Source organism: Gadus macrocephalus, chromosome 21 (assembly GCF_031168955.1).
Source record: "Gadus macrocephalus chromosome 21, ASM3116895v1".
Lineage (NCBI taxonomy): Eukaryota > Metazoa > Chordata > Actinopteri > Gadiformes > Gadidae > Gadus > Gadus macrocephalus.
This window is the reverse complement of record NC_082402.1, coordinates 11,749,668-11,765,259: the sequence shown is the minus strand read 5'-3', so window position 1 is coordinate 11,765,259 and position 15,592 is coordinate 11,749,668. Positions and strand designations below refer to the sequence as shown.

Sequence of the window (15,592 nt, the reverse complement as noted above, 5' to 3'; positions counted from 1 at the left end):
GAGGACCAATACAACGATAAAGCATTCTATTAACTGTGCTGACCTGTGGGGGGCAGCACTGTGCCACCGCGAGCACGTAGATTCCCGTGAAAACAAAGAAGAAGAAGAACATCATCATCATCATCATCTCCTATCCGATACATCCATGCAGTGTTGCCAGATTGGTCCATATTTCCCGCCAAACCGGCAACACTGGCTGCAGCTCTCTGGACCAATCTGGCAACGTTGCATCCACCCTCTGTGCTGCCCGGATATGATAACTCGAGAGCGAGTACCGCTGGAGGGTTCAACTCAAGAGGAGCATCATGGCCGTGACTGGACCTGAGACCGCTCGCCACCTGGTCCAGTATGTGGTCGTGAGGTCAGACCTGCTCCACCAGATGGCCTGGCCTCTCGGAGCGGTCATAACGCAGGCCTGTCACGCCGCCACTGCGGCCATCCACCTGAACTACCATGACAGCGACACACAGGAGTATTTGGCCCAACTGGACACAATGCATAAAGTAGTTCTCCAGGTAATATGAATAAACATATGGCTTGATCAACTCATTGACAGATACTAATGCAGTTAATGCATACATTGTTGTAATGTCAAACGATGTAGGTTGTTGGATGAATGTGTACAATACACACATGAGATCGTTGTGACTCATTGAGACGATAGTGACGTCAGCTTGGATGTGTGACAGAAATAGCCTGAGCAGAATGAGAGAAAGAAAAATCATGGCTAATGAAAGTCGATCACTTGGTTATTTAGAATGCAAATAATGACACGTCAAATGTTTATGTTCCAGGTGCCAGACCAGACGACCCTATCCACTCTATCGGAAACCCTAACAGAGAAGAATATTGCACATAAACTGTGGATCGAGCAGCCAGAGAACCTCCCCACCTGTCTAGCTCTGAAGCCATACCCCAAAGAGGCTGTCCATTCTTTCCTGCGAAAGTTCAAACTTTTCAAATGATTTTTTTTTTTAAGTTAAGGCCTAATGAAAAGCATGCCAACATACAATAAAGAATCGAAGTGAGTCTTGTTTACTTTATTTAAACAGGGAAATAAATACACTATAGTTCCCATCCCCAAATGTATAGGCCAGTGACAGCTCCCACATGTTTGAAGTCCCATATGGATCACAGTTGAAGAAATAATTTACATGAGGCCTCTGAAGGTGGGCGCTGTCTCCTAATCAGATATTACTGCTGGACCAGGGGACCTCATAGCATCCTGGGCCCTGCTTTAGTACATATCGTAACGTAGTCTCACTTGGACCTGGTTGTCCCTATCCTTCTCCGCACATCAATGGCACTCACAAGGAAGGGCACAAGCATACCACGGTGTGTATAGTTGGGTCCCATCGTGATGCTCCCAAATGGGAATGATCGGAGGCCAGGCAATCACCTCATCTGCTCCTTTTCTGACCTTCTTCCATTGCTTTTCAATGTATCTTTCCTCATTGTCCTCCTAACCGGTACTAGTTCTGTTAGTGTAGTGCAAGTGTAGTTCTGTGTGGGCCAAAATAAGTACATAATAGTAAAGTCTGAAACATATTTTACTTATGTGTATTTTAAGGACATTTCACATTTGCATTCTCACCCCCCCCCCCCCCTTAAAAAAAAAAAGTATCCATAAAAATATAAAGAGCCATCCAAGGATTATGCAAGAATGACATCTGATTGTCACTTTGTAGCCCGTCTCCCCATTGAAGAATTATTAAATATCACAAGTCTTACTATCAACTATGTGGATAACTGGCATACCACAAAAACAATGCCACATTATGTTCCAAGCTAATTTGAGTTAAAAACGTTATTTTTCCACACTACTTCAAAATAAAACTTTTTTTGTGAGTTCTGAAGGTAGCTATGCACACTTAAGATATTGCATAATACACACATACTTTCATCATTAATTAAGCATCCCATTAGCTTAGAAGACTCAACTTGGAGAGATAATACAATGTAGACCCTCAAACAGTTTCAGCCTTGCCTGTGTTCTCAAGGTAAGTGGAGTATAGGTGCACTACAGAGCTTAAAACAACAGAAAAGGTTTGAAACAAATGTACAATTGCTTCCAAAAGCCTGCTTCTATATGAGCCATAACCACTTCGGCTCTTCCTCTCAGATGTACGCAGGTTTCCATACAGACGTATATATAACATATCAAAGTGGCAAGAAGGATATATGACCATGCTTGGAATTCAGGTCAGTTTCGAAATCTTTTGAGTTAAGACTTAAACTAAAAGATATAGGTCCGATATTCAGCTTGTACATAACAAATACTCTAATCACGAGGATCAAAATATAGCAACACTGTTATGATTTCCTTTGCTCCAAGCTCATCCCCTTTGTCGGCAGTATTTCTGACCATTGCGTCACTCTGCCACTCCTTTCCTCATTGATTCTCTGGACATGATTTCCAGGCTTCAAAGTTCCTCAGTGTCCTCTAGGAAGAGCTGTCTGTCGACTCAGCGGCCTTGGAAGGGGTCTCCTCTGAAGGCTTCTCATTCACTACAGAAGCTGTGTGAGGAGGAAATGGGAGATAAAATAGGATTAATATCGCATGATGACTAAGCTAACTTCGAAGTCAGGTCAATAACACGAGAACGGTTGGCCAATGCAGTTTCCCAACAAAGAACTGCATACAAAGACCACAAATGGGTGTGGCTAACTATGCCGATGTTGCCGTTTGTTGGGGCAGTGTGCAAGCACCTCAAGACCTAAGGTGCAGCCACTTGTTTTTGGTGAATCGAGTCTTAATTATACAGATTGAAGACTACTGAAATTTGTCAAAACCATTGGTCATAAAAAGTGCAGGAAGCAAAGCCCAATCAAACCCGTGCGATGTCTCGAGACTTTAAGTCAAAACATTTTTATTTGTAGGACACATTAGCCAAAAGATGACTGCCAATCATAGAACTCAATGATTAAGGTCCAAAACCTGTTAAAAGAATAATGTACAAATGTAAATCAATTAGTGAAATGTGCTTACATGATCTCTAGGGATGCGTAATTGTTAAGCCTATAAAAAGTATACCAGAAGGGCAAGATGTTTTTAGGGACTAGCAATACCCCGATACATTTTTCATCCTTTAGTATCCATTAATGGCCCGGTAGGCCAGATTACTTGTTTTTTTAAAAGGAAGCATCTTAACTCTGGTAGGTTAAGACTAGGGCTGGGTAATTATCAATATTATCATCTTTGAATGCGATTGCATCATCATGAAATGAAGACATCGATTTACCTTCATACCAGGTTTTATGATCAGAATATACGGTTTGAAACCAAGGCAAATTAGTCGTATTCTTATACTATACCTTAAGTTCAATAAACCTCAATGTTAGGAACTTTGATTGGAGAGTGGAATTTTTAACTGATAAACATATGATATTTATCAATTAATGTGATAATATATGGATCCATACCACCCGGCCTTGGACCACAGCGAGCGCGTTGCTCTGAGCCTTACCCCGGGGTGACGACGGCTCGGTGTGAGTGCTGTTGCAGTGTGTTGCCGTGTTGCCCTCCTCCAGCTCGTCCAGGTACAGCCGGTAGCGATGTCCGCCCTCGTCCTCGTACTCCACGTTCTCGTCGTCGCTGTCCACCTCGGGGGCCACGTACACCACCTCAAACTCAATCTCTCCCCGCTGAGGGCACCGAGAGAAAAACACACGCACATCTAGACGGGCGAATGGGGGACGACACGCATGTACAAACGTGCGATCGCCCTGCACGATGGCAAGGCCAACAAGCACTGGCTTTCTGGACACCGCGGAAAGCACTCGACTGTTGTACAATGACACAAGAAAAGTATGCATTTCTTATTCGATGTGAAAGTAGCCATGCATTACTAAAGTTATTTTATAACATTTGTCTTCACCCATATGCCGTGTTCAGAGTCAGTCACCGACCGTGGAGGATTACGTCAGCGTAGAGTGTGTCCGCCGCTGTGATCTTACCTGCTGTGACAGTATGGTGACGGCCTCCTTGTGTTTGGCGTCCCGCAGGTTGATGCTGTTGACGGCCAGCACGGCGTCCCCGACGTGGAGCCCCCTGCACCGCTCGGCTGGCTGCCCCGGGTGGATCTCCGAGATCAGGATGGGCACACCGTGCTCCTTACCGCCCTGGGGAGAGGTCCCCACCACAGAGCCACAGGGTCAACTCACGCCAGCATAGCATCAAGACGCTATACACACTCCAAGTGTAACACACACGCACGCGCACACACACACTAGTATAACTCACTCCACTGACTTAAATTCCTTAGAATAGACTTAATTTTTACAAGAAAATATTCAAAGATGTTCATTTAGCTTTTCAAAATGTATTTTGGAACATTTATTGGAGTTACAGAAAAGGTATCCTCTCATGTAATTTGGCTTTCTAGAGAAATAACATACAGGCAGAGTTGAATAAGTTCTACAAGAGTTTTACCGTGATAGAAATTCCAAGTCCTTCGTTGTCGTCTTTGGCCAGCACCACTTTCCGTATAGGCCCTACACCCTGAGTCTTTTTCAACACATCCGACTCCTACAATAAAAGGAAAATGTGTTCAAGATCATTCCTTTAAAAAGGCAAATGGGCAACATAGAATACACTTCTGGGATTCCCAAGATATAACAACATGGTTGTTTAACATTTACCCAATGACTTTCAATTTATTTATTTGTATTCTTATGCTTTTTATTAATACATACTTTAAAAGTCCATAAATAAATTAGGGAAATGTAGAAGAGTACTGACCAAGCCTGACCAATCACAGACATTAGCCCACCTGTCCAGTACCCTTCTAAACACAGAGGCATCATCGTAGGATACAGACAGGCGTCAGTCATAACAACATTAATGCTTCTGCTATTTCTGTATACCAGGGCACGGGTAGTATGAGTGACACAGGGGACAAATCAACTCGATTTGCTACAATTTCTGCCGTCAATAATAATAATATAATAATAGGCGGCCTGCTTCGTGTGTGTATTTGTAAAACTGATAAAAACATTTGGATTTGGATGACCAGGGTTCAAAATACAGATTTAATTGCACGTCTAATTGTCTGCTTTTTGATTTTGGTTATAATTTCCAGACGAATCCGTCGATGTTGACGTTCAGCCTACAAAGTCAACGCCATTCTCCCCCCGCCCCTGGTTGTAGACTCACATGCCCAACTGGAGACGCCAGTGTCTTCTTGGAATCATTGCGCCCCCTGCAGGCTCGGATGACGGTCTTGTGGCGGTGCAGATGGATCTCCGCTTCGAGCTGGTTCCACAGCTTGTCGTGGGCAGGTCCCTTCATGTCCCGACCCAGTAGCTGAATCTGCTGCACTCTGATAGATCACATCACACATCAGAAAAGTTACGGCTACGCCAAGAACAATCCTGTAAATATTTATGCAAATAAATAAGGTGATTCTAATAAGTATAGTATTTACTGCAGGAATATTCTGATCACCAATGAATATTTAGGGTAAATAGAATCACTGCATAATTTGTTTTAACATGTTAATTATCACAATATGACAAACCGAGGGTGTGTTTTACTGTCAGTATTGGCCCTGCAGACTGTGATGCTTGCAGAGCACCAAGGTTTTTACCCCATCAATGTCGTGCCAATCATGATGGTCAAGCACACCCTTGTGCAATATTGCTTAAATAGGCAATCATATTCTTATATGGCACATGTGTGTCGTGCCGTGCATACATTGCACGATTACAGAGCTGACTTTTGCAGACTGAAATCTGAAGGTCTCAACCAAATTCAGCTTGAGGTTAACACCATTGCAGGCATGTGTCATAACTATGTGATACAACTTTAGACCAGATGCAGGCACAAAAACGTGTTTTTAGGTGAAACTCTATGTATGAAAAATATCTACATTGAATAATTGTGTACTTTATTTTGGTCCGGTACTGAAGTTATTCAACTATAGGTAACACAATTTGGACTGAATATGTAAACATTCTATGCCAAGATGTATTACCTTCCAGCCAGTTCCTTGTCAAGATACTTTGCAGCCAGTCTTGCGCCATACACTTCTGCTTGAAGTACTGCAATGTGCCTGCGGAGGGCCTCGTTCTCCTTCTTGTGCTGTCGTACCTCTGCGTCCAGTTTCACCTCCCTCAGTTTATCCTTTCTGTTGGCCCCCAGCTCCTGTTCCTGTCACATACCACAAGAGAGATGATCTGTAGAACATCCGTTTGTAAACCAATGGGCTACACATTTGTAAAAAAATCATTTAAATATGGACCTTTTTTGCAAAAGTATACATAAGGCATAAGCTAATCAACTGAATGTGGAATAATTTCGTTGGTATCAAAATATGTTGCGTTGAGCTCATCTTGTACTCCAGTTTGTTCAGTGTCCTCAACCTCTCTCCAATATTGTATTTGGAATGTAGTACCCATTTAAACGCTTGGTGCAAGGGCAGATATTGCACCTTTAGAATGATATATCATCCGTTTCTTTCCATTTTGTCAAATGTTAGAATTTGCGTTGCTCTAGTCAACCGCCCCCTCCTACATCAATGACACCTCTAAGCATTGGCGGTTTGTGGGAATTGGTTTGGGTGTATGTAAATACATTTTTGCCTCCAAGTTCATTTAAATGGCTCTGGTCTGCGTTCCCAACCGCCATGTCAAAACAGGGACAGATCGAGTAGTAATGCAATCAAAGCCAGGCAACATCAACAATATTTGCTTCACAATATAACATTGTAGCATGGATTTCAGTAGCCACGTGAAACAAATTACACTTGTCCTAAAGATGCATGACGTTTATAATACATGACTCATTTCTATATGGCTGATTCTACCGAATTGGTGAAAATGGCAGTTCCCAAATAAATATAATGTTCTGACTTTTTTGCAATTGAATATTTGAATAGAGTAGTAGATGATGTATTAGTCCCTTCTACTAATATTAGATTTGGGCAAAAATATGTGCCTTAAATAGTTAGATGAAATTAATATATTTCATAATCATAGAAATTGCATGGCATTGTGCAATCGCAGCTCAGCCAGAGATCTTAATCTTGAGCCAAAGCAGATCTGATTCCTAAAATGCTTCCAATATTAACCACTATGTAATACATTTGGTATACCAAAAAAAAAAAAGGTGCTGTAGTTAAGATTCAAGAGTTGTGTAGACAGCAGAAAAGAGAGGAAGAAAGCGAGATCTTTAAAACTAAACTCCCGCCAAAAAAGCCCCCTCCCACTCAGCTTCTTCTCATGCATGTCTCCGCCGTTGAGAAGGGTTGCATTTCCCGCACCCGTGAGTAACAGGCAATCAGGGGAGACATGCCCTGATTGGTCGGAAATGAGCCGGGAGTGGTCTAAAAATGTAATTGGCTCGTGCAGTGGAAGCCTAGGTTTGCCAGAAACATTCTCTCCACGCGTTGCACTCACTAAAAGCTGATTGATGGCAATGCCATTTCTACGTAATTAGAATTATAAAAAAAACTGCTTATCAATCTTATACAAAGCACATTGGATAGAACATTCCTCTGTCTCTACTTTAGTATGACTTGAATACAGGAATAAACTTACCATCTCGTCCACTGTGGAGGGGGGCTTCAAGCAAAATAATTCAAACAGAAAAGGCAGAAGAGCAAGGAGATTAGGATAATGTAAATCATATGCAAGCGCAGAGATTAAAAAGAAGGTATGGAGCATTTAGATAAGGCAATTTGGTATCATAGCATACACTTTGATCCAAAGATACGAACAATAAGCATGACACCAGTTGGAAACCAAATTCACAAGTAATTTTTTTTCCATATCACTTGTTCAAAAAAGGTTGAAAAGCTACCTAGACACGATGGTGATGGTGAGCTGGATGGAAGATTCAAATTAATTATCTAGTACCTGCCGTGTTATGCCGCTTTTCCACCGCACATGTAGCTCGACTCGACACGACTCGACACGGTAGCAGCACGGGTGCTTTTCCACCGCAAATAGTACCTCCTGGACGTGGGCGGGGTCGGCTGCGCGAAAGGGCCGTGACGTATTTGTGTACGCGACGCAAACAACACATACGCAACCCACACATGGACAGAACCCACATAACAACAATGGAGGACATCGATCGCATTACTATTATTAGCTGGCATGTTGAAGAAGTTGGAGAAGTGGAACATGTTGGCTGCGGCGCTGCTATGGATGTTACCAGCATGGTTGCCATGTTGCTCTCGTGACTTCGTCACACTCTCTGGCCAATCAGTCGCCGGCCGTCTGCCGACGTCACCTTTTAGCATCGGCTCAGCTCGCTTGGAACCTAGAGCGAGTAGGTACTAGAAAAAGCAGCCACTTCAGGTACCAGATACCATGGTACCGCGGTGGAAACGCAAAAAATGCGAGCTGAGTCGAGTCGTGTCGAGTCGTGTCGAGCTGGTACCATGCAGTGGAAAAGCGGCATTACATGCTTGTTTATCAGTCTTTGCAGAGGGCAGAATAGTTGGTTTTTTACTTCCCTTATCTGCTTGTTTTTAAATGCCTACACTTGCAGGACTGGCTATAACATACTTTTGTCGAGATATGCAAGCATATGGTTCCATAAAATATAATATTTTATGATATGCCGAAAGCAAACATATAGTGTTGAGCATTGCGAGACCATCCAAAGTAAAGTTTGCGATACGTTGTTTAAAAAAAGGATTAAATAAACTAAGTGATGATTTTCCTACAATCCAGTTTCATAAAACTAAATGTATCAAAGTTAAATGTGTTGCTCTCATTATTGTTTTGTCTACTTGAAAAGCTGGTTCAGTTACTGTCACTTGGGTGTGTAAGGTCAATTTGGTTGATTAAATCTATGCAATTTACTTCAGAAGCAATTTGTCCTATTTAAAGGAAAAATATATATACCGGTATATCAGGTATCTGTTGCAGCAGGCCTGTAAATAAGTCTGTCAAATCATTTCATTCTGCCTGCCCTGAAGGTTAATATTTGATGGCTAACTCGTCTCTCCACACACCTACCCGGATACCTGCCCCCACTGCGCCCGTGCATAACTTTGCATGATCCTATACTCAAGCAAGGCTAGGCAGACCTATTGCTTAAGTAAGTAAGCTAGTCACCCGTTATGATTGAGTGTCTTGGGCGATTAACTTTTTAGGACGGAATAATTACATGATTTTTGACAAGAGCCATTTGAGAGTAGACAGAAATGTTGTGTGGTCTGATGCATGCTGAATAAGACACACATCCTTTAACTCATGGGGTAGCCTACTTCAAATGATCATACAAATAAAAAGGTGGTTTATTCATTGTGCAAAGTTTCATCAAATTACCCAGCAGTAGAGCTTAACAAGAGCATGTGAAGGAAAATCACAAACGCACAATTCTTGACGGATCGCAAATTATTATTAATATTTTAAACATTGTAACTGGTGTCCATTAACTGGTATGGCTTTTGATATACTTTGCCCTCATTGAATGATATATATTTTGTGACATATTTTGCCCCCCCATGATTTTATGAATAATTGTTCAATTTGACACTCAAGCGCCAAGTTTGAGTGGCTGGGAGCGCCACCATTTAAAGAAACAACCTGGGTAGGACTCTGAAAAGCATGAACACACATTTATGCTAGCAGCAAATAAGTAGTATATAAAAAGGGCATGAACTTAATTTAAAAACTCATAACTAAACAATTATGAGAGAATCAAAGAAAATCAAAAGATTATTAATCAAAAGATTATTATTTTGGTTAGTCCCCCTTCACTAGACCGTGGATCAAAGATTACTCAATATTACAACTCCTATGTGGGGTAGGGCTGGGCGATATATCGAATATATGCGATGTATCGCGAGATGTTCTCCAGGGGATGTATAAAATGCCCATATCGCGAACATCGAATATAAATTGGGACGCAATGTTTCTTTTTGCCGCCGCCGGCATACTCGTTGTGCTTTCACGCGACGGGGCGAGAAGATCTCATACAAAGTGAACGTAGAGACGCGTATCTGCCAATCAGCGTTCAACAGCGTGGCCACTGAGTGACATGTGTAACGTAACAGCCAACCAGCGTTCAACCGTCAAACTCGGTGCAGTGCAGTCCGGGGTGAACTGCAGCACGGAGGAGAAAGTGATTGTTGCCGTTTGCGACTCCCGGAGCTCTATATATAATAATATATAATATAATATAATTGGTTATATAATATCACGGATAAAAGCTCTGTGCGCCTCCTGATGGCCGTAGCGTGGGGAGCTCTCATAGGGATTGGGCTTCTCCTGGGGCTTTGTTTAACGCACAGCGTTCCCTTCTCTCGCTATTTCCGGTGGATCTCTAAACTCACTCCCCCCGCCCATTGCGAGTCCACGAGATTCTCATGGACGCGCGTGTGTGACGTAGTCTGGAAGGCGCGCTGCTGTAGGTGCGTGTACCTCCGACTGGAGAGTGAGAACAGCCAGAAAGAGAAAAAAGGATGGAAACTGAGGATTTGGTTTCGAAAAAGAATAGCACTGGATCCTTCGTCTGGCAGTGTATATATAATAATTATTATTCAAACTGTTAATAAATAATTAACGGTTTGAATAAATGCTGTGTTGGTAAATCTAACTTGCTGTGATTTTCCTTTTCTTATGTGCAAGTTCTAAATTGTTCCAATAGAAAGCACTGATGAGTTTAAACAATATGTTGTTTCATGTAATCTACATGCAGACTTATGTTTCAGTAATACTAGAATTATTACTGACGTAACATTATGCCAGACATGGTTGAATCGAGCATTTATGATGTGCTCTAGAGGAGATTCAAAATATATCGAGATATATATCGTGTATCGAGATATAGTAAAAAAAATATCGAGATATTCATTTTGGCCCATATCGCCCAGCCCTAATGTGGGGTTTAATCGGCATTAGAGTTACTTTTAAACCCGATTTTATTCTAACTGGTGCACAAGCACATCAATTTCCCACGGTCTTTAACCCAGTCAGACAGGTTGTACTTTGTGTCGTGCCTACCAGCTTCTCTTTGATGGAGTCCGAGTCTTCGGTCGTCCCATGCTTGACGTGGAGCTGCAGCTGGAGGGCGTGGAGCTGGAGAAGCTGGTCGTGAACCTCCCGCTCCAGCACGGCCCGCTCTGCCTGCTCATCAGTCAGCTCAGAGCGCAGGTCTACCAGCTGAGCCTGCAGAAGGGGAGGACATGCATGGGTCAACCATAATAATAATAATAATAATAATAATAATAACAATAACCAGCGTAGGCCTACATTAAATAAACATTAAATTGGATGCATCCATAACCTTGTAAAATAGTGATTATGCTGTGCAATACATTCAAGTTGACTTCTTGAATAAATGAATAACTAGGTTGTCATTAATGTATAACATACTTTAGTTCATACTAATGGGCTTTTTTTTTAGCTCCTGAGTTCACAGAAACATCCGTTACCAATATCTATTTTTACGTTATTTTAAATGTGTAAATATTTCCTATAAACATTAAAATATCATTCTGATGAATGATGATTAATACAGAGAAGGATCAAACAGTATATGGATCAAACTGAAACAAAGCAAAACCCATCATTTTCGTATTAAAGCCGAGAAATAACTGAAGAGCAAACACAATTAACTCTTACCCAATTGTAAGAAAAGTCTCAACATTTTAAATCAAAAGCTTAAGGATATAAAACAAATTAAAAGCATGCAAAGTCAATCATCAGCCTCCAACCCTTTGCTCAGAAGCTGAGCCTTGTATTAACTTTCAGGCTAACACTTCTTGGGTGACATCATTCAACTGCTCTAACCTGAGGCATGACCATGTATAATACACGTCTCTCTATTCAAGAAACCCAATACATCTGTTGTTACACACAAGGCGGGCGCCAGGGCATCTAGAAAACCATCTTATCTTGGGTCACAGATGACACCTGTAACACCATTGGCATTCATGTTCCTACAGACAATGATGCTTCTTACAGAGGTTCTGTTCTTCACTCCACATTTGATCAAATTAATGATTTGATTCAGCGATTCAAAAATAAATATTGGGTAGCAAATAATTTGATAATTAAGTATACATTTAAGAGATTTGAGATAGCAGAAAGAGCAGAAGGATTTAAAAATGTAACTACAAAAACATCTACCCTCTGAATCTGTGATTGACATTCCCAGATTTACTCTGTAATCCAATCACAGAATACATGCCCTTATTGGTCAGAAATTAAACTCAAAAACAGATCTCTGATTTAATTTCATTCACTAGTTCTGATGGATTGCTTAGACATTTAAGTATTTACACTCAAATTAAAGCTCTTAAATCTTGCTGACCGCGCCTTCAAATTGTATTTTCTTGTCCAAACAAGGGCTAATATAGAAGCCTTGGTTATAGTACAGTATAGTGGCCTTATACATTGAAATTCCTCCATACTTAAACAATGCATTTTTGTTTACAACAAGCATGTATCAGTTCACCATTCCACGACAAAACAATCAATGTTTTCCTTTAAAGTAACAACCAGAGGTAAATTAATTCAGAATTGTTACCCCAACCAGCTTGAACCATTATTGACGGCTGTGGTGGAAATTTAGTTTTTACTCTGATGAGGTTGCTACCATATAGCTTTTCTAGCTGACCTTTGAAACCATGCATATGTCCAACTCCCTAGGTACATAGTTTCATGGTTATACTTTTTTTTCTATATTATTATATTATGTTTGTTTAGCTGGGTTAGTCTGATTTAACATCTTTTACCAGAGACACCTTGCCAAAACAGCAGCTGCATGTACAAAAAACACAATAAACCATACAATAAAACACCATGAAATGCAAACACCACACAGTACCAAATCCTTTTGCAGGGAGATAGAAAGATTGCTCTGCATCCGTTTCAAACACAGATAAAACCATCGATGTGAGAATTAACAAGCTCTTTCATTCTCATTTTGAAGCTCATTCAAGGATGACTGGCCTAAAACAGAATGGCTTTCTTCTCAAATGTCCCCAATATTCTTAGGGACTTGGTAAAACATCCAAGCAGAAACTATAGGCCGCTGGATGCACCGGGCAGGGACACCAGGGTTAGCCACTATTGCGATGGAGCTTTAGTGACACCGAGAGTCAGGACCTCTGTTTAACATCTCATCCAAAAGAGGGAGCTCTTGCAAAAGGCCGAGTCACCTTCTCCATTCTGAGACTCTGGACATATTACATTAGCGGACATTAGGGAAACGGACAGCCCCTACGGCCCTGAGCTTTGAGAGAATCCGACAGTGGCAGGGAGGGAGTCATAGAGTCGGAAGGTCATCCACCGTCAAACTTTGTAAATAGTTACATTTTGTGAATCTATCAGACCATAGTCATCGGATTGAATGAGAAATGTAATTTAAGCACATCTGCATAGTTGCGTCTGGATGTATTTGCTTCTCAAAAGTTGGATAAGTAGGATTATATAAAAAAGGTTGTACGACCCAAGTATAAATCCTTGATAATCCAAAAGATAATTATTGTTCTTCATACAGTAACCAATTGAGGTATACAGTTACCAATTGAGGTATATAGTTGCCAAATGACAAAAGAGTGTATTTTAGGACTTGAACCAATTTAGTGCTGTACCAGATAGTCCTACCAAATTGTCTAGCCTGCCAATCAATATGCGATGATCCCCCCTATCAGATGGAGACACTGAGATCCAATGACACTCCAACTGAGATTTACCAAGAGTCAGTTTTCAGGCTTGGGCAAGGCTGATAATATGATCCAACCAAGCTCTGAGGGACTGGGGGTAATTCTCAGATCATGCAGTTCAGCCTGAAAAACAGGCCTGGTTAATTACTTAAAAAGTAATGTGTCTCTGGAATTTCCTACTAAGCAGGGCCATGAAGCACACTTGAAATTAAGCACGTCTCAATGGGCTGTGTTAATAAACACAGAAACCACCCTGCTTGGCATGTGTCGAGTGTCTGAATATGTTTGTTAGGTTAATATTGATACTGTAAGTTAGCCTATTGGATTTATTTATCTTCATATTGGATACTAAGACAGTGACGTTTCATGTTAAGATAGGTCAGAGTTGGTGAAAACCTTTGATGGACATGCATATACAAACGTCATATCAATAAATACATGAATAAAAGCAAACATACGTCTAGCTTGTGGTTGAGTTGGAAGATGGTCTGGGCTTTGTGACAGAGCTGAGCAAAACATGAGCTCAGGCTCGTCATCTTCTGCCGACCTTCATAGGTGATGTCAGACTGGTCGGGGTCGATCTCGCCCAGGAGTAGATCCACGTCCACAAACGCCTTGTCGAACTCCTTCTCCAACACCTCCAGCCACCGGAACATGGACATGCCTGGGCTAGGGCCGATCAGGGCAGTACTCTGGGCCGATTGAGAGCCGCAGCCGGGGGAAGCGGACATTTCCGATCACAGGAACAGCTAGGGTGACTAAGACGTCCGCTCAGACAGCTCGCTTATCAAAAAGACGGTTACTTCCTGACGAGATACAAAAAATTAGTTGTGTATTTCGTAATATAACATGAAGGGTCAGTCTGGATTTGACGGACTCGAGTTAAGATCTAGGTAAGGCCTGGGAGGAACCGACAGAGTTTCAGCTTCCTTGATCGGTCCCTTCTTGTTCTTCCTACTGCCCTCCGAGTGTGCGTCTCGGCGTCATGGGGGCATTACCGCCGTCTTCTGTTTCGGGGTGGGAATAGGATGATAAACTTTGGCGAATAATTGTATATACTACACGTGACGTGAGACTCCAAAAATAAACAACCGGTTTATTTGTTTTTATTAGCGTGACGAGATGAACATTTTGCGATGAAAACAATATCGCGACTTTGAGATCTCAATCATAAGATGTTGCCCAATATCCAGAGATAGCAAACCAATGAAATTGCGCCATTTTAGGAGGTTCACGTCAGGGGCGATTCTAGGTTTCATAAACATCCGGGGCTTAGCCCAGAGGGAAAAGAAAAGTATCCCTTTGGACATGCAATTTTATTGTCCGCTTTATTGTGCATGCAAATTTTTACTGAGAGGGAGACAGACAGACAGCCATCTTAAAATAGCTACCTGACTGCTATGCTGCTTATCCCCAAATGTAAATGCAGACATTCCTGTATAATTAAGGTGTATGACAGCTCCCTCAGCTGGACAACAGTCTCACACCAAACTACATTTTCCGTTTGAACCAACGTAGCTATAGTACCTACATTGATGCGAGACGGGTTGTTGGATTGAACATGTTGTAGTAGCAGAGAATGGCCTGCAGGGCAGTATGTACATTGTTAAATACATGAATAGGCTTGAATTTTGTAGCAATGGAGGTTTGATGTGAGCATTGCTGAATAACAATCATGTATATTAAATGTATTGCAGGAGTTTAGCTTGACATTAACCAAGTTAAAGGACAATTAAATGAACCGCACCAAACATGTAGAAGTAAATGTGGAATTTTAATATATAAACAAAACAATTGACAGAAGTTTAGTACAATTTTGTAAAGGAGAGCGGAGGAAAACATTTTCCCAAATGAATCTTTTCAAAATGTCACCACCATTCCGAAAGCAAGTGAAGAGGTTTGTGTAAAAGCAGTCCTCCCTGGCCAGCTCTGTCCCTGACTCTAAACCCTGACTCTCAACC

The 15,592-nt window shown here is 41.6% G+C and overlaps 2 protein-coding genes across 3 annotated transcripts; one reads left to right on the top strand and one right to left on the bottom strand.

Annotated features, from left to right (window-relative positions):
- The first annotated feature begins 159 nt into the window (after positions 1–159).
- ptrhd1 (peptidyl-tRNA hydrolase domain containing 1) lies at positions 160–1,028 on the top strand. The gene is made up of 2 exons (XM_060041258.1): positions 160–515; positions 795–1,028. The coding sequence occupies exons 1-2, from the start codon at positions 306–308 to the stop codon at positions 963–965; spliced, it is 381 nt and encodes a 126-aa protein (XP_059897241.1). The 5' UTR covers positions 160–305; the 3' UTR covers positions 966–1,028.
- On the bottom strand, positions 1,026–14,628 carry gopc (golgi-associated PDZ and coiled-coil motif containing). Of its 2 annotated transcripts, XM_060041256.1 has the most exons (9): positions 14,090–14,628; positions 10,963–11,127; positions 7,540–7,563; positions 5,976–6,151; positions 5,156–5,321; positions 4,433–4,528; positions 3,958–4,122; positions 3,468–3,645; positions 1,026–2,517 (listed from the first exon to the last, which is right to left on the bottom strand). In XM_060041256.1, the coding sequence occupies exons 1-9, from the start codon at positions 14,360–14,362 to the stop codon at positions 2,444–2,446; spliced, it is 1,317 nt and encodes a 438-aa protein (XP_059897239.1). In that variant the 5' UTR covers positions 14,363–14,628; the 3' UTR covers positions 1,026–2,443. The 2 variants fall into 2 exon arrangements, with proteins under 2 accessions (XP_059897239.1, XP_059897240.1); XM_060041257.1 differs by lacking the exon at positions 7,540–7,563 and having other exon boundaries at positions 14,090–14,603.
- Positions 14,629–15,592: the final 964 nt, after the last annotated feature.

Excerpts from the sequence above, each read along its gene's own strand:
- ptrhd1 (XM_060041258.1), top strand. The coding sequence starts at position 306 with ATGGCCGTGACTGGACCTGAGACCGCTCGCCACCTGGTCCAGTATGTG. Across the intron at positions 516-794 it reads TGCATAAAGTAGTTCTCCAG|GTGCCAGACCAGACGACCCT; the intron begins GTAATATGAATA and ends TTTATGTTCCAG.
- gopc (XM_060041256.1), bottom strand. The coding sequence starts at position 14,362 with ATGTCCGCTTCCCCCGGCTGCGGCTCTCAATCGGCCCAGAGTACTGCC. Across the intron at positions 5,322-5,975 it reads GACAAGGAACTGGCTGGAAG|AGTGCAGCAGATTCAGCTAC; the intron begins GTAATACATCTT and ends GTGATCTATCAG. Across the intron at positions 4,529-5,155 it reads TGGCGTCTCCAGTTGGGCAT|GAGTCGGATGTGTTGAAAAA; the intron begins GTGAGTCTACAA and ends CTTTTATTGTAG.